Genomic DNA, 23,951 nt, shown 5'->3' with positions numbered 1-23,951 from the left:
GTTGACAGGAGGAAACAACTAAGCTTGAGAAACTAACATTTTAAAAATGTTGTTTCCTTTCAGATAAATGGAAAACTTCCTCAAAATTGGATAAGCATGTTCAAATCAAGTTTTTAATATTTTTAAATTTCAACTTTCAAGTTATAAAGGAGGAATAAGTTGTTTTCTGACTGATTGATATGCTCTTAAAGCTATACAAAGTGCAAGAGCAGGCAGCTTTTATACACAGGACATAAGTTTGAAAAGGTAAACTTTTAAGGCAACTTCAAGTTTTCTATGAGGTCCTGTGGTGATATATTGTGTACCCTAATAAACATGCCTGGGGATCAGAGGACAGAGCCAGCCACTAGATTAGACATAGAGGCCAGACAGTGGTGGCACACACCCTTAATCCTATCACTTGGGAGGCAGGGATCCACCTGGATCTCTGTGAGTTCAAGGCCACACTGGAAACAGAGCCAGGCAGTGGTGGCACATGCCTTTAATCCCAGTACTGGGAAGCACACACACCTTTAATCCCAGAAGTGGCATGGCTGGGTGGAGAAAGGTGTGTAAGACCTGAGGAAACAGCAACTAAAGGCAGTTCAACTGAGACCCTTTTTTGTGAGGACTCAAGTCTGAGGAAACAGGATCAGCTGAGGAGTTGGCGAGGTAAGGCTGGCTGTGGCTTGCTCTGCTTCTCTGATCTTTCAGCTTTCACCCTAATATCTGGCTCTGGGTTTTTTATTAAAAGACCAGCTAAGATTTGAACAACAAGGTCCCCTCTAGATATTCCATAAGTAAGAAGTGGGTAAAAAGGTCTCTGGGAGATGTGTGAGGCAAACCCCATTCACTTTTTTAAAAGATGAAACACAGTTTTGGTAATGCCTTGAAGTAACAAAGCCGAGGTGGGCAAGCAATCTGCCAGCACTGGCATCCCACCACTAGCACATCATCCCTGCTTTCTCCTGCTCACTCATTTTAATTGTGGGATGGTCTTGTCTTGAACTTGAACATATGCTATCCACCATCTGAACCTTCTTGTGATATAAGCAATACACACAAGATTCTAAGATCTAGTCCCAACCTCATCTCTCATCACTCCTACTACATCCTCAAGAATAGGAAACCATTTCCCTTTCTAAGGCTTGTTCTTGCCATTCCTCTGTGTGGGAGCTCTGCACGCATGATTTTACAAGCCTTTTAGTTGTTATTTTGGTAACCTCAATTAAAATGTCCCTCTTCTTCCCTGATGGCCTAATTGCAATCACTTTCTTTTCCATAAGCAATCTCTATCCTATTATCCTATTTCCTCATTGCAGTTAGGGTGATCTGAAACCACCTTTTGTTATTTACATGTCTGTTCTTTTTCTTTCTGGTACTCAGAGGGGACAGCTCCTAGACAAAATGAGTAACCTTGTTGACTAATATACTCTCTAATAGTAAACACAATGGGAAAGGTATTGGGGTACTAACGGTTGACTTCAAATAATAACAGTGTTGGAAACAATTCACACACACACACACACACACACACACACACACACACACACACACATACACACACACACAGTAGTCCTTTCTATAAAAGAGTTAATGTAGCTATTTAAAGAACTTGAGAAAAATTGTATAATTTTCTTTCTTAATACTAGGTCCAGGGCATTTTCTCTGAACAGACACATTTATACTGGCCTGTCTACACATGACCTACATAATTAAGTGAGGTTTGAGAGACAAACTATAGATTTTCATAAAGCATCCCAACTATAGATGTTGTAAGCCATTACCAACCAGCATCTTGACACATACCCACTGTAATGTTACCCATCTTGCTTTGTAATACGATATTTCCTGCAAAAGAGAGAAAATCAGAGTTTGAAATTACTAGGGGTGATGTGGAAGGAACTGTTATTAAGAACCCTAATGCACAGGCAACATATCCACAATGTCATTTAGTACTACTACTACTGCTGTGGTCATTCTGTCACTATCAGAGATCCAGCCACAGTTCTAAAACAAATGACTGTGGGCCTATAACCTCCACCTCTCCTCACACTGAAGGTTTATAGAATAGTTACAAAACAATCATACTTATACACGGAGGAGAGGAAAAGACACCCTGACATACGTACTTCCTACGCATTTTCAACCTAAACAGCAACATCATTCATTAATTTGACCACACAAAACCAAGTTTTAGCCAAGGAACACAAATGTTTCGTGGAAATGCCCCCCTCCCCCAAGCCAGTTGCCACATCTGTTGGATTAAAGTAGTTTCTGAGCCAAGTGTTAAAGTGGTTTAGGATAACAATAATGAATACACAGACATATAACTAACAAAGAAAAAGGCTTCAAAGCTTTCCACCATGCAATGAGAATATATTTCCAGAATTACAATAGGGTTTTGCACCCATTCTTCTCAGCCCCCTTAGTTTAAAAACAGGACTGTTCTTCACATGAGTGTCTGTGGATACAAGTACTCCTAGAGTCAGAAATTCAGAGCTTCTTGCCCCAAAATGTATGCAATAACATCATCTCTTCTAATATCATCTAAAACTACAGAAAACAAGGAATAACTTGAATTCAAAATTAATCAATTCAATTTTAATTCAAAATTAATCAATTAATTCAAGATTATTTCATATATTTTATAAATAATAGTATGCCAACTTCTGGGAAAAGTAAAAAGAAAGACATGATTCATTTGCCCAGTACTCAGACATGCATGATGGCAAAAATAGTTGTAAAGGTCTAACACTCCACCACACTTCATGTGAGTACAAGAACAAGGGGTACATTTATGTAGGAATAAGAACATGGTTTAAATGGAGAAGCCCATAAAAAATATTTTTATGTCTTAGGATATTACAAGGCTTTGAATATCTTGTTAAGCGTGTTAAGTAAATATTACTTCATTGGTTTGCTCTATATACCCTCTTCCAATTTTCAAACCCAGTAAATATAGTCTCACCATCACATGCGAACAGTAGCCAAAAGCATACAGCTCTAAAATGGCTCCCACTATTCCTTCCTCCTAGCACCCATGCCCTTTGTATGCTCTTCCATCATGTGCAGGCCAGACCTCAGTGACTTACTTTAACAAAGACAGAAGGAGAAAGGTGCTGGGCTGTCATTTCCATGATTAAGTTACAAAAAGATTATGATTCTATATTTCTAGTCCCCTGCGATTCTCATGGAAGTCAACTGTAACACAGTCAATTGCCCTTTCAAGAGACCTCTGGCTAACAGGATGAGCTGGATTCTGACAATAGTCCTGAGTAGGCGTGGGGCCATATTTAACCTTGCTGAACACTGACAAGAGCTCACAGCCCAGGATAACGTCATGATTATAATTCTATGAGAGATCTTAAATCAGAAACTCAGCTAGGTCACTCTAGAACTAAGAGGTTTTTTTTTTTTTTTTTTTTTTTTTTAAGTATTCTTTTTTTTTAAGCTGGGGATTGAACCCAGGGCCTTGCGCTTGCTATGTAAGCACTCTAGCACTGAGCTAAATCCCCAGCCCTAGAACTAAGAGTTTTATAGCCACATAGCTACTGAGTCCAGTCACCCATACACAAAAAAATTGAGCCCTATACACTTAAAATAGTCTTAAATTACTGTAGCAAAATATTATTTTTAAATGAAAATACAATCCTCTCAAAATTGGTTGTGATATAGAAGCCTTGAAGAAATGATTACTACAGCTATAAAACAAAAGCTTAAGATCCACATGGAATGAAAACTACTTCTCATTATAGTGACATATATCTAATAACTTTCCTCTTGAATATTAGAGTTATACAGTAAAAAAACATAATAAAACAAAAAAAATTATGAACTAAAGAACGGTTATAAAGAATATTTCAAAAATAGGTGGTGGTGCATGCCTTTAATCCCAGCACTCAGGAGGCAGAGGTAGGCAGATCTCTGAGTTTGAGGCCAGCCTGGTCTACAGCCAAGGCTACACAGAGAAACCCTGTCTTAAAAAACAAACAAAAAAATTGTTTTCAATAATGAACAAACAACAAAAATGTGTATGTATACACAGACACAGACACAGACACACACACACACACACACCAATAATAAAAGTAGGCCATTAATTTGAGATGGGGGAACATAAGAGGGGTTGAGGGAGGAAAAGTTAGTGGAAAGTGAAATAATTAAATATTAATTAAAATATATTAAAAGACAGAAAAACATTTTCAATTCACAACGAAATATTTAGAAAAATCTCTACCTTAAACAGAAATATTCCAAGGTCATCAGAATAACAAAATAAACTTCTCTCTTAGCTATCTTGTGGAATAAAACAGAATACATAAAAGTATGCAACTCAACAATGGGCATTATTAGCATATTATCCACATTTTAGTTTCATCTATTTTATATTGATCACTGAAAGAATAAATGAATCAACTATTTGAGTCAAATTTAGTGAAATATTTTCATTCCCCATGAAGTCAGAAGCATATGGCCTATGGTAATTATGTGTTTTCCAATACTCTAAAGTTGCACTTTTCCAGAATTCCAGTATTTAAGAACACAGTTATTCTCATCTCAGAACCCTTCATTTTAGCATGATTAGAGAAAACAAATGAATCAATTAAAAAGTATAAACACTATTTTCTTCAGCAAAAAAATATGATTATGGTTAAACAGCACATACATGTTCATGATCTAGACAGACCCTTTAAATTAAAGCTCTTTTGTCTTAGTTAGGATTTCTATTACTGTGAAGAAACACCATGACCATGGCAACTCTTATAAAGGAAAACATTTAATTGGAGTGGCTTACATTTTCATTGGTTTTGTCCATTATCATCATGGCAGGACATGGCAGCATGCAGGTAGACATGGTGCTGGAAAACTAGTTGAGAGTACTACATCTTGTAGGCAACAGGAAGTGGTCTGAGACACTGGGCAGTATTTTGAGCATATATGAGACCTCATAGCCCACCTCCACCGTGACATACTTCCCCCAACAAGACCACACCTGCTCCAACAAGGCCACACCTCCTAACAGTACCACTCCCTTTGAAGGTCATTTTCTTTCAAACCACCACACCTTTGGATGGTTTTGAGGAGGTAGTACATGGGAGAGATGGGAAGAAAGGCCCTTGCTACCACAAGCCACAAGGCTAAATGCTAAGAATTTGGAAACAAAATATGATCCTTTCTCTTGAGGAATTTATAACTAAGCAACAATTTATAGATAATGGAAAACCAGAGATAATGGAAGAATATTTTACCTAAGTACTAAATGATTACAAAGACAGAGAGAGAGAGAGAGAGAGAGAGAGAGAGAGAGAGAGAGAGAGACACTTAAAAAACTGGGAAAAGCATTTCACATAGAATATAAAAGGCAGGTCATTATGATCAAAGGCTCTGATATAGGCCTCAGATGTGTAAATAGAAAAAATGAGAATTCGTATCACTCTGGAAGAGATGGAAGAATCCCAGGAGGGAAGTTAGAGGGCTTCAGAACAGTGTGTTCAATGTATGTTTCTAATGAACCACTACTGCTACATGAGGATGATGGACTTGAAGAAGGCAAGGCTAGAGGCAGAACTACTGCCTCAACAAAAGGCAACAGAATCTGAGGAAGGACAGAACTCAGAAGGAAGAGGATGTGGTAGAGTAAAGAATCATTTAGGTGATGTATAAAACTTAAATTTAGTGACTGAGTAGAGAGAGGAGATGAGAGAATTAAAGATAAGTCTAAGTCTCATAGCATGGGGAGTGAGGTACATGGTAACCTCACAACTTGAAACTATAAAGGAGACAATATGGATGAGTTCAGGAAGCTGGAAAAGGATTGGGGAAAACGTCAGAAATGTCGAATTTGAGATGCCTATGAAAGTTCAATGGCTATGTGTACCAGGTAGTAAGATGTGCACACTGGAGGTCATGCCTGGAGTCACTGCATCATCAGATACAGCAAGCAATAGTTAAGACTGAGTACACAAATGACCGGTGGAACAGAGGTACACACAATCCTGGAGGATAACAACTAAAGACATGACAGACTGCCAGTGTCCACAGATATCGGTGTGCTTCTCTCCTCCCTCCGTAGAACATGCTGGACTCTCTACACTACATCTGCAGTTAGACCCCATCTCTAAACCCCTGTCTAGAGGCATATGGGAAGAGGAAACGGACACATACTTAGCCCAACTCACCAAAAGGCAATTTCCACTCAGACTTGTATAGAAAGGCTTTTTAGAACAACTATATGTTGGATTTTTTTCAGCTCTAACTGGAAGGAGAAATCAGTTTAAACCATAAAAAAAAAAGTAGACACACTAAATAAATCCTAAACAGGCAGGTCTTAGAATATATTTTAAAAGTTTATTACTTATTTAAAAGATGCTCAGAAATAGCAACATATTTTCTCATAAAAACAAGTTAAAGGATCCTAAGCTAGCTTGTTTATATATAGCACGTGTGTGTGTATGTGTGTGTGTGTGTATACATATACACATATACATAGATACATAACTACCTGCTGACAGAGTTAAAACAAAGGGTTCACTGAAATCTATGTTCAGAATCTTCCTAGGGTGTGGAACTGTCACGCCTACGACGGTGTCACCTGCATGACAAATGCCTTGGATGAAGTAGTTACGTGGGAAAGGGAGGCTCGCGGCCCTCGGGTCTATGCCCCCGGCGACCCCTCATCAATCTGCCTGAATCAAGGTGCCAGGCTACATGGAACCATGCAGATCTGCTTGCAGAGGCTGGCTGGCACTCTGTCTTTTTTTCTTTGCAGCTGTAATTATTGCTGTTTCCTTGTGTTTTGATTCCAGGAAGTTAACTCTTAATATTCCTGATGTGCCCCATAAAGAGAGTAATGATTCCTCAAAAGTGGCTTCAATACTCCCACCTATGACTCAAGCTCTTAGACAAACAGTTCATGAGGGTCCCAAAAGTTTGGGGGAATTCATGAATGATTTAGAGCAGAAAGAACTCATGATTCAGAAGGATGAAGATTCTAGCGAGGAGAAAATGAAAGTAAAGGTACAGGCACTCATAGGCAATCCACACGCGCAGCCGACAGCAGCTGCGAGGAAGCAGTTACAGGAATTAGTCATTTCTACAAGAATTATTCAGGGACAAATAGAGTTTCTCATCAAGGGTCGATGGTGGCAACCCCCTAACTTTAATCCTAGATATAATAATTATTTAGAGCCATTACCTTTTACGGGAGCTTATGACGCACATGGGAACCGATGGGTGAATCATAATGGTATGAAAACAGAATGGCATAAGTTACAGTTCATGGAAAGATTAGCTAGGTACCGACCCCCCTGGTGCCTTCTCACCCGCAGGCAAAGGTTAAAATATTTTCACACAAATGAAACCATGGTTAGAACAATGATGGAAAGGGTTTAATTTTGATACAGAACAAAGGTGTAGAAGGAAAACTACAGCTAGGGCTGTAATGTTCTCTGTCCGGATGAGGAACCACAAAAGAAAAAGTAAAGGCTATACTCATGAGATCTGTTAATCATTCTGAGAAAAGTGTGTAACTACATTGTTGATTCTATGTCTATCACCCTACTGGCCGATTGCCATGTTTCCTCAAGTAACTGTATAAAATTCACTGCTTGGTCTGAGTAAAATTGCAGCAGCTTCACAGCATACTCTCGTGTCTGTGGCTGTCTGTCACTCACCGAATCCCACTTATCCTGAGTACCTTCACCCCGTTCTCCCTCGGTCTGGTGGTCCAGCTGAGATCCAGTCCGCAGCATGGAACCTTACCTGCTTTTCTATCTCCATCCTACCTTCACACTCCAAGCACATTCCTACAAGCTCTTGGAACAAGGCTGGAGGATAGGCAACAGAGAAGAGGATACAAAAATCTTTGGCTTACCTAAGTGATTTAAAATAGTCAAAGCACTAGGTGTAAGAGATGGGTAAGGTTTCCTTTCTAACTTCTCTCTTGTCTGTACTGAAACAACCAAAGCAAACTGAGGACCAAAGAACAGAGGGTGAAACTGGCTGAATAACATGGGAGCAACTGAATCAAATCCCCTACCTATTGCTGACTGATGCACCAGAGTGCAAAAGGAGTTGTGAGAAAGTTGCTTTGACACTGAGTGACAAGGGACAACTGGAGATAGGTGGGAGGAAGACTGAGGAAGTGAGACAGAAGTCCTTTCAATTCAGCTGTGTTCTTTAAAGGTGGGTATCATTTCTTGCCCAACTCTGCACTCATGGTGCCCTGAAATCTGACACACAGTAATCAGTCAATAACTTTGCTGACTGAATAAATTTATGTGTAGCAAAGGCTATGATTCCTCATGCAGAGCCCCCATCATACCTAAAGGGCTTATTTTCTTAGACGCTGAGAGGACTGCTGGCAGACAGCCCTCCATGAACAGTCTTCTTTGGAAACTGCCTTAACTGAAGACAGCCATCTTGGCCCAAGATCACATTCCTTCCTGGAGCAGCTGGGATCTCACGGCCCAGGAAATAAAGCTCCAGCTTCCGTCACTACAACTTGAGGCAAGGGTGAGGAGCCACGCCAGCTTCAGAGCTGCACTTGGGGCTTCTCCTTTCCTTGGGAGGCATGGGCCCCAAGAAGTCTCTGCAGTAAACACATTGCATTCTCAGTGTTCTACTCAGGGAGACCCTACAGGAGACAGCAGTGCAAAAGAGACCTATACTTAAGCCACGTGAGGAAGCGTACTTGGCTTCATATTAAAGTCAATAAACATTCAAAGGCTTTACAAAAGCAAAAGGCTGGACTCTTGTCCCTATCAATATTTATTTCTGTCACACTTTCCTGTAGTGTTTGTCAATCAATATATGACTTGGTAAGGAACTGTTTTACATTGAAACCTACTTGGTGCATTAGGTATAATGCCTTAATTATGATCATAGAAATGCAATCCTTATTAGAAGTCATTTAAAATATGAAATTATAAGTTATTACTATTTCACTACTGCATTAGTACTACCTAGAACTAAAGGCACAATGAACAACAACAAAAACGGTAAGAAAACCATTTGTTTTATTTGGATATAGCTCTGCTCTATTTTAGTAATGTAATCAGTGTAGGGATTGTTGAGCTTAGTCATTAAACTGAGGTGCAAAGGTTATTGTAACCACCTAAGCACTTCTTCTCTAACAGAAGACCACCTGCCGATCTGTTACTGACTAGCATGACTAGCACTAGCCAGTTCTAATACAACTTAATTTGTGGTCACTAGTAAAATATGGGAGTGCTGCAAAATGTACAGACATCAATATTCAGCCTTACTAAGACATGACATGAGTGGACCATCTATGGGAAGATGTTCAAGCCCACACTTCCTGGAAGATGGCCCAACAGACATTTAGCAGATGTGCACATACTGAATGTACTTCTTTCAAGGACTAAGTAGGTCTTAATACTACTCACATGTATTTCAGAGAATACACCTGGATTTGAATCATTTCCTCTGTGGAAATATAAAGAGGCAGAATGACACTGACCACCAACAGGCCTTTGGTTATATTATCTCACCATTACATCCTCTCTTTTTCTTTCCATAATACAAACATTAACTAAGTAATGCTGCTCTCTGCAGATATACGGTTGGGACATCACAAGAAGACACTTAAAGATAACTGAAATAGCACATTGCTAAGAGGACCTCTGCCAGTACAAATACACATTAATGTGTTGTACCCAAAACTAGTATCACAGAGTTTCTATAATTTGATCTACCCAAACGTTTACTTCACTTAACTATTACCCCTCCTATCATGAAAAGTTACCACTAAGAATCCCATCTTTATTAATACTGCTTTCATTTCATCTCTTGGATATTGTTTCTTCTTATAAAAATGTATTTAAATATCACAACTACTGGGGCTGGAAAGATGGCATGCACATGCTGCACACACATGCATACACACACACACACATTGTAAAGTAATAAAAATCTTTTTAAAAATCAGAACTATATTAGCTTCATATATAACAGCATAATTTTCAAATTCTTGTCAAAATAAAATTAAGTTAGCTTGTGAGTAAGCTTATTTTCACAGATATTAAAAAGATAGCTAGTCTGTAGTTAAGTTATCTATAAGGCCACTTCCCTGACCATTCCTGTGACAGTCATCTCTTTAATTTATGTTATGTGGAAATGTCTAAGATACACTAGGTCTTTGTCAGCTTACCATGAACATTTCCTAATGCAATATCCCCAGCAGCAGAAGACAATAATGAAGATTCTGTATAAAGATACTTGACTTTCAGCAAACCATCCTCTGTAGATATATTTACACAACTTCCCTGAAGTTTATCTATGGTCACAATCTAGTAAAAGAGAGACTGTAGTCAGTTCATTATAAAACAAACTGTACACAACCAAAATAGTCTATCTAGAATAGTGATTCTTGACCTGTGAGTTATGACCCCGAGAGGGGTTGCCTATCAAATAACCTGCATATCAGATATTTACATTATGATTTATAACAGTAGCAAAATCACAGTTATGAAGTAGCAATGAAATAATTTTATGATTGGGGGTCACCACAACATGAGGATCTGTATGGAAGGGTCATAGCATTTAGAAGGTTGAGAACTTCCCATCTAGAATGATGACCAACTCCATGAGAAGTAGACAATCAGCTTGACAACTGACTCCCTAGCTCTAGCTGCCAAGACTGTGGGCAACATGCATTCTCTGTAGAATGCGAAATGGAGCCAACACCAGATTCCTCCATTTATTTATGCCTTCTTTAGTTTCTCTTAACATTTTATGTTTTCTTTGTAAAATTTCTTATTAGTTTACTGCTACTAGTTATTTTTAAAGTGCTATTACACAATGTATCTCTTAAAAGTTCATGTTATCTTGACTTTTATATTTGAACTTAATCTAGCAACCACAATAAACTCACTAATTCAAATAATTTATTTGCATTAGAAAAAAAATTCCACATGTATAATTATATTATCTCCAAATGATCTTTCTATTTCCTCCCTTCTATTATATATTCTTATACTAATTACATTCTCTGTGCTTTTTCATTCTTTTTCTTTTATCTGGATCCATTTTCCAATTCAACAGTGAATAGTGGCAACGAGATGAAGAGCAGCCTACCTTATCTTCCTGTTTATCTCAGAGGGAAAGTGTACAGCATCTCAGCAGGGAGTATGCTGCTTGTTACAAAAGATGTTTTGTATCTTTTATCTGATTAAACAATGACAATGTATTGTCATTTCTATATTGAATTCATGAATGCGTTTTGAGTTTCACATGCTTTGATGCTGCTGAGCTACATGATTTTTCTCATATGTTGATGTAATAACTATAACTTTCTAAAACTTTTCCACTTTACATTTAATAAGGTAGCTTTCCAGTGAACAAAATGAAAGGGATTCTTATTCATCCTTAAATTTCCCTAACAAAATTCAGTATGTGTTTGTGTTTCAAATATTGTTCACCCTGTAAAACGAAGACAGTTAAGAATTCACATCATCTCTATCATTTTATAAATGACTATGTGTTCATATGAAAATGTTGGCACTACACAATTACTAGGATGGCTTGCCACAGTTCTGCCCCAAACAATTTCCAGTAGTACACCAGGGCATTTAAAACAATATCACTGTTTTGAGCACACTGACATCAGCATCACCCTCCTCACAAGTTTTCCAAAAACTGCTAAAAATGTTAACAAATGTTACCAAACAAGATTGAGGTTCAAGAACAAAATACCATAGACAACAGTACAAAATGAGAAAGAAAAGTACTCAGCGGGTCTTGTGGGGCAGAGGTAAAAACTACTTTCCCTCTGGATTCAGAGTACGTAACTTCCTATATTTTTTAGAAAGTGTATGATAACATTGGTTTTTAACTACTTGTTTATCTTAAGTTGATTTTCAACCAACAGGAACTTTTACTTTAAATCTAGTTTCAACAAATCAGAAAACAAACAAACAAAAATATAAAAAACCAAGTACTTTACTTATAAATGTTTTATCTTCCACAGGCTTACAGTAAAGGCAGAAAACTCCTGACAAGAAAGTCTTTACCTACAAACTCTCTTCATGAAAACTTAGTGTTCATGGTTTCACACTCTCCAAGAATTTCCATAGAACAGGCAAAAAATGGAATATTCCGTCCTTTCAACAGGGAATGGGGCTGTTTCACACTAAAAGAGGGATATTTAATGGAACATTTGAAACATCCTGAACTAGCTAAGGAGCACTTCTACCAAGATACTGCCCATCACTATGTGAAATAAAGCTGAGTTTCAACACTCTTTGTGAGTATCTGGAAAATGCCAAGGATATGTACTGTTCATTAAAAACTAAATATATTCCCAGGAAGCCAGAAAACACCCTGCACTACCAAAGCAAATGAAAGCAAGTACAATCCCAGCACACATCACCAACACAGTGTAAATGCCAATCATTCATGCAATTTCTCAGAAATTCTAAATTGTCCAGGGGCTACATAACCTAAATGATGTCTAAATGATACCTAAACAATGTCAGATAATAACTCAAAAAATTAAATTTGGGTTAGATCAGTTGACAGCAAAATATTGACAAAATCTTATTTATGGTCAGTAATATTACTGGATAAGTGTCCCATGTAGACTCTCTAGATTAAACTGTATACTCTGATTTTTAACAGAAATTAAAGAGAGGACAAAAGGAAGCTCAGAAGATAAACACCTTCCTGAGAGAGGTATTGCTAAAATTAATTTTAACATAAGGAGGGATTTTTCCCTACACTTGGTTACTTTATTATAATACAATTTTTTACAAGTAACAAAAATCAAGCCTTCAGGAAGTACTGTGACTCTGCAGTGCAGACAGAAAGGAAAGTAACAACTGTGTCATCAGTCAACGTGGGTGTCGACGTTCTTCATTATGGACTGATTCTGAACTCATAACGTCATTTAGGACAGCCACAGCTGGCAGTGCCACTGTTCATGATGTTCTTTTACTTTCATCACCTTCTTGAGTACGTGAACAAGGAGACAGACGCAGGGTCAGGGAAGGAAGGTGCCGTGAGCCCCTCTGTGGTTCTTTTTCCTTCACTCTCACTGTGAGCCAGCCCTGTGTTGGAGCCAGCCTTTGCAAGACCCCATTTTAAGCACTTTCCTTGTCCTGATGCCTGAATCTTCCTGTGAACGTTCTGAGATAGGTCCATTACTATGACCCCATTTTTCAGAAAATTGAGACACACAAATGTTATGTAACTTGTCTGAAGTCACAAAACTTAGTAAGTGGTTGAGACAGAAAATTTAATTCTTAACATGTGCTCTTAACCAGTAAGTATATTTTTATGTTTTTAAATAAACTTTCAAATGTTTTAAAAGTTAAAACTATGTAGGAAAATTAGAAAAAAATCTATACTGAGTCTTTAGCACATCACAAAGCTCAGGAAAGAAACAAAAGTTTAACAGGAAGTAGGAGTAAAGAAATGTTTGATTGATTACCCATGTGTCATTTGGAACAAATTAAATTAAATGTGGTCAAGTTATTCAAAATAGCATGATTTAAATTTCTGATATTCATCTCTGATTGAAAGCATATAATACTGGGGCTGGGGATATGGTTCATTAGTACAATGCTTGCCAGTAAAGCATGGGCCCCAAATTTGGATCCCCAGCACCCATGTAAAACCCTAGTGCCACAAGTTTATGACTCCAGTTCTGGGAAGGTGAAGACAGGCAGATCCCTGGAGCTTACTGACTGGCCTGCCTAACCAACATCCATGAGCTCCAAGTTCAGTGAGAAGCACTAGCTCAAAAACAAGGTGACAAGCAATTGAGAAAGACACCCTGTGTTGACCACTGACCCCCAAGCACCTACATGCACCACGCCCCCAAGAACTTGTAATCCTATAGTAACATCATCCATTCATGCAAGGTTGAATGTGAAGGAACTGAAAAGTTGTTTGATTTTGTCTGTTTGTACTTCTAAGGAGATAGTAATCTGACTGAAAAAAACTAAAGATCACGTCCAAGGGCAGTGACCTAGGTCTACGGGCTTTCGAAAGACTTTCCTAGTTTAATTTGAAATGTTTATTATATATTTAAATATTTGTTTTAAACAGCTTCCCACAGACTCTAAGAAAAAAGTGATAGGAAATTAACAACAGTAGAAACAATGTTACACCCCACCTTTCTTAATTTTACCAGCAACGGGCCAGCAGAAGTCTCATGGGCAAAGGCAGCTGTTGCCAAGCCCTACAACCTCAGTGTGATCATTGGGATCCACATGGTAGAAGGAGAGAATCTACTCCTATAGTGTACCTCTGACCTCCTCATGTGCATCTTGACACACACACATGCATTGTGTACACACACAAATAAATAAAATGCAATATAATTATAAAAATTATGACAGCAATATACTACAGGATATGCTTATAACCTTCACCATCAAATTTAGATTTTTTTTGTAAGATTTAAAACACTATATATCACAATTACTATTAATAGCACAATAAATAATTGGAAGCAGTAAATAGCTGATTTAAAATACAAATCATCTTTCTGTAACGTAAATCTCTGAGGCAACATGGCGTTGGGAGGATTTGGAGAACAGTAGCTCTGTCTCACAGTGCCACCTTGTGGAAACACTAAAGAAGCCAACTTTCAGATAGTTTTTCAGTTTTAATATTAATCCTCTGAGTCTACAATGGATTTGAGCATATCAACTGCTCATTCCCCATCCAGTTCATCCCAGAGCCCCTTTGCCTTATTCCCTCTCCCAACATCACGTCCTCTTTTCAAAACCCATGAGCATTTCAGAATTTACCCTTTGATTAGCCAAAAAACAGCAAGTCTAGGAGAACACTGTATTCAAGTAAATCCAGCACCCACGAAAAACCAAATTCCCATACTGGTATTTAATTTGGTATTTTAATTCATGACCATCAAAATAAAAGTCTCTCTAGACAAGTCAGAATTAAATATGAAGTGTTTACTGATTCTAATGAACTAAATAACTATTGAAAGTACTAAATCACACACTAAAATTTTTATTATAAGCATTTAACCACTTCGGTTCCAAACATGATCTTATTAAGGAACTAAATCACTAAAAAGAAAATACAACAAATTCCATAGAAGCTACCGTCTGTGAGAAATCAACAGCAAAGCTGAAGCTACTTAGAGAGTTTTAATCTTACACTGTGATGTGATGCATGAATATCTATATTTCCGCAAATTGTTCCCAGACAGATCACATTGCCTCCTTTTGTTTGAACATGTAATTCTTGGCTCTGAAAAACAAAAAGACCACAGAGGGTAGAGAGAGTAAACTCACATGACACTAAGGAAACATTTTCTTCTGTGCATGTCCATAAAATAACCCAGGAATCAGTTTTCAGGAAAGTATCGAGAAGAACAAAACAATTGTTCTCACAAGGATTTGTCTTACATTGTGATTAACTTCATCGTAGTCACAGATGTGAACCTAAAATCCAAGTATTAATGAAGTTTTAGAAAGATCTATTTCCAAAGTAACTGTTTTCATATCCAAAGTTCTTTGTGGTGGAATTGTGTTCCCCAAAATATTGTGCACCCTAATAATCTTATCTGGGGTAAGAGAACAGAAAAGCCACAATATTAAGCATAGAGGTTAGGTGGTAGCACTCACACCTTTAATCCCAGCACTTGGGAGGCAGAGCTAGGCAGATCTCTGTGAGTTCAAGGATACAGCCAAGCATGGTGATTCATGCCTTTAATCCCAGGGAGTGATGGTAGAAAGCAAAAGGGTATATAAGGCGTGAGGACCAGGAATTAAGTTTGGCTGGTTAAGCATTCAGGCTTTTGAGCAGCAGTTCAGCTGAGACCCATTCTGGATGAGGACTCAAGAGGCTTCCAATCTAAGGAAACAGACCAGCTGAGGAACTGGCGAGGTGAGGAAGCTGTGGCTTGTTCTATCTCTCTGATCTTCCAGCATTCACCCCAATAGCTGGCCTCAGATTTGATTTTATTAACAAGTACCTTTTAAGATTCATGTGACATCTGGCGCCCAACGTTTGTGGAACAAATTCACGACAAAGCCTCTTGCCTGTGGCCTTGTGGGCCCCAGCTCAGACCTGAGCTACCCTCAGTCAGTTGTGATGGTACACTAGTTTGATTTACTGAAAAAGGCAGAGGCAGGAGGATCCTGAGTTCGGGGCCAACCTAGGAGAAGCCTCGGCCAGGGCTGAGCCACAAACAGTGGTGGAACTATGGAGGCAGTGACTGCTGCTCCGAGTTGCAGGCTGCTTCTCATCGTGTTGGTGACTTCGGTGATGCTGCTACCTGGGACAAAGGGTTTACTACTGCTTGTTCAGAGGCCCCCCAAAGATAAGAAGACATTCCACAGTCAGGTGCCATGACAACCAAACGTAAAGAGAATAAATGGCCCCTGACCAGTGACCTTAGCCGACATCTTGCAGTTGCATGATCTGTCTCCCATGTCTTGCACCCCTTCCATGTTCTGCACGCCCCTTTCCCCTTCCCTCCTTCCTGCCCCTTCCGCTCCTGTGATATATAAGCCTTGCTGAGGAAAATAAAATTTGCAGCTTGATCAGAATCCTGTCTTGCTGTTGTCTCTTGTGTCCCCTGTTCCTTTCATTCGCTCCCACAGGTGGGTCGTCCCCATTGAAACCCTGCTGGCCGGGGCATTCACAGAAGAATTGCCAGGACCATCATGTTACAAGAAAGCATCGGCAAAGGTCAGTTTGGAAACATTTGGCAAGACAAATGGTGGGGAGAAATTGCTGTGAAGATTTTCTCCTCTGGGGAAGAACATTTGTGGTTCCAAGAGACAGACATTTATCAGACTGTGATTGCTCCAAACCACAGAGAAGGCAAAAAAAAAAAAAAGTCTTCAGAGAACCATGACCAAGCCTAACAGCAACTTTAAAATCTTCAAAAGCATGATAGGACCCAACAATGATGATTCCACATGGGTTATGATAAAGCCATTAAGCTGATTAACACCACCAAAAGATAGACTTTGGACTACAAACTGCTTAGGACAATTTTGAGATCCTGCCTGATGGACTACTTGAACAAGGACTTGAAACAAGCCCTGCACTTTCTCATTACGCAGCAGCTGGACAAATGATACAAGACTTGACAATTAACCCCAAAATTTTCTTTTCAGGATTCCCTAAAGGTGGAAATAATTTTAAGAAAACAACTCCCACATTCCCAAGAGGGGGGATGGGAGGTTTTTGGTCATTTAATGAGTTTTGGATATTGTTTACAATGGTTGATTACAAGTTTTTAATTGTTAATGGTCAGGAAAAAAGCTGAACTACTCTGAGAAAAAAGATAAAGAATAATAGGATAAATGGGTAGATCACTGAATCTACGGTAAAAAGAAAAAGGGAAGGTATAAAAATGACAGGTAGACTACTGAATCTATTATGAAAAGAAAAAGGATAGGATAAGTAATGAAAAAATTTTGTCTGAGTTTATCAAATGTTACTGGACTGGACATTGTTAATATATATAATGGAGTTTTTCATCTGAATCTGTCAAATGTTAATGGACTAGACATCATTAATGTAACTCTTCACTGTATATATTGTATATACTTATTGAATAGTTTGTCTTGTATTAGTTATACTTTTTTAAATTTTAGACAAAAAAAAGGGGAAATGTGGTAGAATTGTGTTCCCCAAAATATTGTGCACCTAACAAGTACCTTTTAAGATTCATGCGACAGCTCTTAACTGAAATTTAGTGAATTTCTGGAGTGTCTCTGAAATTTATGAAGTTGTAAGTAAACTTTCATGTACATGTTCATTTTTTCTTTAGAGAGAAACAATCATGAGATCTCTTGAAGAGGCCTAAGGCTTAAAGACACTGAGCTATTTCAATCAGAAGCTCACCTGACTCCCACACAATGTGGAAATTTTTAAAAAGTGAAAATGAGTCAGAAGTTATTGGGGGAAATGATTGTGCTGCATTTTTTTAAAATGCAGATGTGTGACATTCACTTACTTTATTACTTCGGATACTGAATAAATGCAACACTACCATGTGTCTTCTTTAGCTAGTACAGAGAGCTGGGAAGAGTCTGAGCTTGGAAACAACAAACTTAAGATCAAATCCCAGCTCAACCACTTTAGCTCTGTGAGCTTGAGTAAGTCCCTCAGGCTTCCAGAGCCTCTGAGCTTCCATTCTTGACAAGTGAAGATGCTCCAAAGATTAACAAGGGTTAGCTGAGATTCTCATACATACTAACAATTCATCAGCATTAATTACTTACTAAAATACTATTTTATACATACATAACCCTATGTGTGATGTTAAATAAGTGAAAGGTAGACATATTAACAGATGACCACTAATTCAAGATCATATTGTACCATATTTTTAAAAACCTAAGCCAGATATTTTACCAAAGTGCCTGCATTTATGAATGTGAGTTAGTTAAAGCTAACATTGCAAGAATAGTTCTTTTAGTACAAGATTAGTGTCCTTGTTTCTGTGTTGCTATGATAAAGTACTGGCCAAAACCAACGTTGGGGAAGAAAGTTTACTTGAATTACAGATTTACAGTCCATCATCCAGGGAAGCTGAGGCAAGAACCTGGATGCAAGAATTTAGGCAGAGACCATGGAGTAGTACTGCTTACTGGCTTGCTCAGTGTACTTTCTTAAATAGCATTGGACCACTTGCCCAGGGGTGGCACTGCCCACAGTGGGCTGGGTCCTCCATCAACCATTAGTCAAGCAAATACCCCCACAGCCTTGACTACAGTCCAGCCTGATCGTCAGCTCCTCAATTAAGGCTCCCTTTTCACAGATGGCTCTAGTTTGTGTCAAGTTGCCACCAACTAACAAGCAGCACTAGTATCAGCTTTAGATCTAGTTCCATTTTAGCTATTTTATTTGTAAAGACTGCTAGTTCATAGCTTTTTCTTCTTTCTTAACAAGTCTTCCATAGAACAAATACAAAATTTACTTAAAAACAGGATTAAATTCTATCTTGAAATTTCTGTATTAGTCCATAAAATTCTTGTAAAATTAAAGTTAAAAAAAAAATAATGTTGCAGAATATTACTTTAAGGTGTGTTACTTTTGTTTATGCTCTGGAACATGTTTAATGGTGGAAAGATGTGTTTGATTAAATAAAATTCACCTGCAGACAGGAGGCTGAGTCAGCAACTAGTTGACAGGAAGTGGTAAGGAGGAGCTAGGTGGAGAAGGGTTTATAAGGAGGGGCGAGGAGAAACATGAGGGCTTTTTGGAGGACACAAGCAAGGAGAGGAGGTGAGCTACTTGCTCTTCAGCCTCTCTGAAGTGAGGCTGAAGTTTTGCTGCATGCCTCGTGGCCCACAGTTGGGACAAATCTTTCCCACTCGAGTCCCCCAAGTAAACACACAGAGGCTTATATTAATTAAAACTGCTCAGCCATTAGCTCAGGCTTACCACTGACTAGCTGTTACACTTAAACTCAGCCCATTTCTGTTAATCGATGTCGCCACATGTCCCACGGCGTTACCTGTGTGCTATTACATGCTGCTCCCTGGACGGGCAAGCTAGTGTCTCCTGACTCAGCCTTCCTCTTCCCAGCTTTTTCCTTGTCTGCTTATCCCACCTATACTTCCTGCCTGGCTACTGGCCAATCAGCGTTTTATTAAACCAGTGTACAAAAGCATTATCCCGTAGCATTTCCCCTTTTCTGTTTAAAAAGGAAAGTTTTAACTTTAACATAGTAAAATTATATCAAACAAAACAGTTATCAAGCAAGAATTACAGTTATAATATCTAGTCTATTTAAAGCTTTTGTACACTGTCTTTTATGACGTTTGTACAACTAAATTCTTTTAAGCTATCTCAGACAAGTGTAAAAAGGAGGTGTGCAGTGGTTCTTTTTTAATTCTTAGCTCTTTGGGGGCCCACCACCCAGCTCCCAAATAAATCACACAGAGGCTTATTCTTCTTTATGAATGCCTGGCCTTAGCTTGCTTGTTTCTAGCTTTTCTAACTTAATTAACCGGCTGCCTTTGCCCTGGGCTTTTATCATTCTCACTGCTACATACTTTTCCTAACTTCTTACTCCATGGCTGGCTGTGTAGCTGAGCGGCTGGCTCCTGGAGTCCTCCTCTCCTTCTTCTATTTATTCTCTCTGCCTACCAGTCCCACCTACTTCTCTTTCCTGCCTGGCTATTGGACGTTCAGTTTATTAGACCAACCTGGTGCTTTGGACAGGCATAGTAACACAGCTTCACAGAGTTAAATAAATGCAACATAAAAGAATGCAACACATCTTTGCATCCTTAAACAAATGTTCCACAGCATGAACAAATGTAACACATCTGAAAATAATATTCCACAGCACAGGTGCCCAGATAAAGATGGAAAGACCAATGAATGAGATAAAAACAGATGCATCCATCATTCTAATTAATATTTTCAAAGTGAAAGCATTGCAACTGCAACACAGATGACCCAGTTCAACAAAATGTGTCAAAGGATTGGGTCTTGACCCTGCAAATGCTAGAACAATTAGAAATTGCTGTGGAATATTACCTTAACTAGGCAAAGATGTGTTACTTTTGTTTATGCTGTGGAATATTACTTCAACTCTGCAAAGGTGTGTCACATTTGCTTGTGCTGCATCTGTTTAATTACGTAAAGATGTGCTGCATCTGTTTCGCCTTGCCTGCCTAAGGCACCTGACTGAAAGCTAAATGGCCAATAGCTAGGCAGGAGAATGGTGGTGCCTGAACGAGAGAAAGAGAGGGGTACACCGGGCAGGAAGCCAGCAGCCTCCAGACAGACACGAGAAGCAGTGGAAGTGAGACATACAGAAGGAAAGGAAGGTGAAAAGCCCGAGGCAAAACGTAGATGAAGAGAAACAGGTTAAGTTATAAGAGCTAGCAAGAAACGAGCCTAAGCTAAGACCAAGCATTCATAACTCATAAGTCTCCATGTCACGATTTGGAAGCTGGTTGGTGGCCCAAAAAAGAAAGCCTGCTACAGAAATAACAGCAAACTTCCTATAGAGGTATAATATAAAACATTTATGGCTAAGACCAATCTCATTTTAAGAAAAATGGAATGTAAAATTGTTAATTATAAATAAGCTGAACCATCTGTTGTTCTGCAAAACTGGCTGCCTAGTACTCCATAAAGAGCTTCTGGAATATTAAAAATGAGTGAAACAGCCGTACAATTTTAAGCACAGTTATAGTCCATAAAGACTTTCTTTATTCTTTAGTAAGTAGACAAAAATGGTGTGAAAACTAACTTTTTTTTTAGTAATAGCAGTATCTCAAAATCCTAAAAATATACTTTGGAGTTTAACTACACTTTGAAATGACAACTAAAAAGAAAAGAAGAAGAAGAAGAAGAAGAAGAAGAAGAAGAAGAAGAAGAAGAAGAAGAAGAAGAAGAAAAGAAAAGAAAAGAAAAGAAAAGAAAAGAAAAGAAAAGAAAAGAAAAGAAAAAAGAAAGAAAGAAAGAAAGACCTTCAAAGTTGCTGCAACATTTGTGCTTTTAAGGCAAACTTTTTTGAAGATTTTCTAAATGATGAATGATAATAATCTGAATAACAAATTAAGCCTTGTACTTTGATTCTGTGATTTACAGTTTAAGGTAATTTTGCCACTGGAACAAAGTGAGAGAAATGCTCATACCTTCACAGACTGCAAGACGCTGGTCCCCTGCACAGTGTCAATTTTACAGCTATCACATTCAATATTCTGCACCTTTACAGAGCCAGACCCTGATGACTCAATATTCAAATCTAGAAGCAAAAACAGAAAGAAGGAAAAAGTCAGTGCCTAGCCGCAGAGCATTTTAACATCCCGTACGTAGGTCTTCAGGGACTCACTGCATTGCTGGGTCAGAGAGCAGCATGGTTTCTCCCTGAAAGCAAGAGGTCTTTACCAAAGCAGCAGGATCAAATGCAGAGCCTTCTGACAGTTATTAGAGACTACATCTCCTGGCTTGTATCATCTAAAGAGAGGCAAGGCCATAGATGGGAACAAAGGAGCTGAGTCGGCCATTCTTATAGGTAGGTACAGGTCTCATGTAGAATAGCTTAGCTCCTATTCTATGAAAAGAGCACACACAAATGAGTCAGGATATGACAGTGAATTAACAAATCATCAAATGCCAAAGAAGTTGGTTAGCCTTGACTTATACTCCAGAAGATTTGAAACACTGATCACCTAATTAAGAGCATATTAAAATATGGATCAGTGACCTAGGCTTTCAAATGCTACTCTAGCCTTTCACAACCCCAAATGGGAATATTGCCATACGGCTGTATCACAGGATACTTGAAATAATTTTTTACCAGAACCACCTTTAAAAACCTAGCAATAAGAAGAATTAAAGCTACAATACTGTGGATAAGTAAGAATGTTATTGAAGAAAATTTGAAAAACAGGGAATCACAGGTGGCATGCTCAGCTGTACAAAGCCAGCCTGGTCCACATAGTGAGTTCCAGGACAGCCAGGGCTCCGAGAGAGTCTGTCTCAGAGACAAACAACAAAACAACAAAATTGTGAACAGTGATAATGACTGTGCAATTCACACTAATATTAATGATTTCCAGAGTATAGAAACAAATATTACTGTCTTAGTCACTGTTGCTGTGAAAAAACACTGACCAAACCATTTGGGGAAGGAAAGGGTTTATGTTATAGCTTATAGACCATGATGAAAGGGAGCCAGTATGAACTCAGGGCAGGAACTGGAACAGAGGTCACAAAGGAACACTGCCTTGTTCTCCATGATGCTTTTTTTTTTAAATAGAACTCAGGACAACCACAGTGGGTTGGACCTCCCACATCAATCATTAATTAATAAATGCTTCACAGACTTGCCTACAGACCAATCTGATTAAGGCTTTTTTTTTTTCAACTGAGGCTCCCTCTTCCAGGTGACTCCAGCTTGTGTCAAACTGATAAATAAATAGCCAACTATGTTCCCCTAAGGCAAGTTATTGGGACTCAATGCCACAATTTTAATAGTTACAGGATGGATGTCCTCAGTTGTGTGGCAATGGTTTAAATTAGCAACAATACACTGAGTGAGAGGAAGTGAGAACACAGAAAAAGCCAAATACTGATACAAACAGAACTGCACAGCTTACTTCCAAATTGAATCTAGTCATATAGCAAGAACTCAGGCAAGCCTGACAACTGTACAGATGGGAATGGGATTCTAAATACTCTGCTCTGCGGGAAGTCAGAAGAACTAAGACACAGCAAGAGTGACGCCACGTCCACTGAGTCACTCTTTCACACGCTGGAGCAACAAATAATAAAATTAACTAGATTTGAGAGGACTTTGGAACAGAGGCGTGGAGACAGCACGCTGCAAACAGGTTTCTGGTTAGAAGTAACGAGATTTGGGATAGCCAGCAGATGTAGCATCAATTTTCACAGATGCTGTTTTAAGTTTTATTTAGGCCTCCATTGATACCCACCTATGGTGGTGTGAAGGAAAATGTCCAACAAATGGAGTGGCACTGGTAGGAGGTGTGGCCTTGTTGGAGGAAGTGTGCCATTGAGGAGGTGGGCTCCTATGCTCAAGTTACACCTTGTGAGACAGACCACTTCTTGTTGCCTGCACAAGATGTACAACTCTCAGCTACCTCTCCAGCACTGTGTCTGCCTGCACGCCAAGTCCCACCATGATGATAATAATGACTGAACCTCTGAACTGTAAGCCATCCAATTAAATGTTTACCTTTATAAGAGTTGTCATCATGGTGTTTCTTCACAGCAACAGAAACCCTAAGACACCATGTAGTGGGTAGCCGGACCAGCTTTGATCTGGAAGTACCACCCCCTTTGAGGCTTTGGCAACTGTCAAGCCTGCAGGTGGTGCCTAGAGAGGGCCCTGGAGATCCAGATGGGCCAGCTCTCTTGGTTCCTGGACCCTGGACGCTGGAGGTAGACCGAGCAGAGTTCTCCAGAGAACACCGCTGGACTGCGCCATACCTTTCCCGGACCCTGCAACCTACCCCTTCATTTGT

At 38.9% G+C, this 23,951-nt stretch overlaps 1 protein-coding gene across 2 annotated transcripts in view; it reads right to left on the bottom strand.

The window, feature by feature from the left end:
- Fam185a (family with sequence similarity 185 member A) overlaps window positions 1-23,951 on the bottom strand; it is a 52,646-nt gene that overhangs the window by 27,697 nt on the left and 998 nt on the right. For both annotated transcript variants that reach the window (XM_036182006.1, XM_036182005.1), the window contains exons 2-5: window positions 21,597-21,706; window positions 15,133-15,225; window positions 10,154-10,292; window positions 1,789-1,830 (exon numbers count right to left, since the gene is read on the bottom strand). In XM_036182006.1, the coding sequence (XP_036037899.1) occupies window positions 1,789-1,830; window positions 10,154-10,292; window positions 15,133-15,225; window positions 21,597-21,706 (384 nt within the window). The remainder of the gene's footprint in view (window positions 1-1,788; window positions 1,831-10,153; window positions 10,293-15,132; window positions 15,226-21,596; window positions 21,707-23,951) is intronic.

Source organism: Onychomys torridus, chromosome 3 (assembly GCF_903995425.1).
Source record: "Onychomys torridus chromosome 3, mOncTor1.1, whole genome shotgun sequence".
Taxonomy (NCBI): domain Eukaryota; kingdom Metazoa; phylum Chordata; class Mammalia; order Rodentia; family Cricetidae; genus Onychomys; species Onychomys torridus.
The sequence above is the reverse complement of the archived record's forward strand: the minus strand, read 5'-3'. Positions and strand labels throughout refer to the sequence as shown.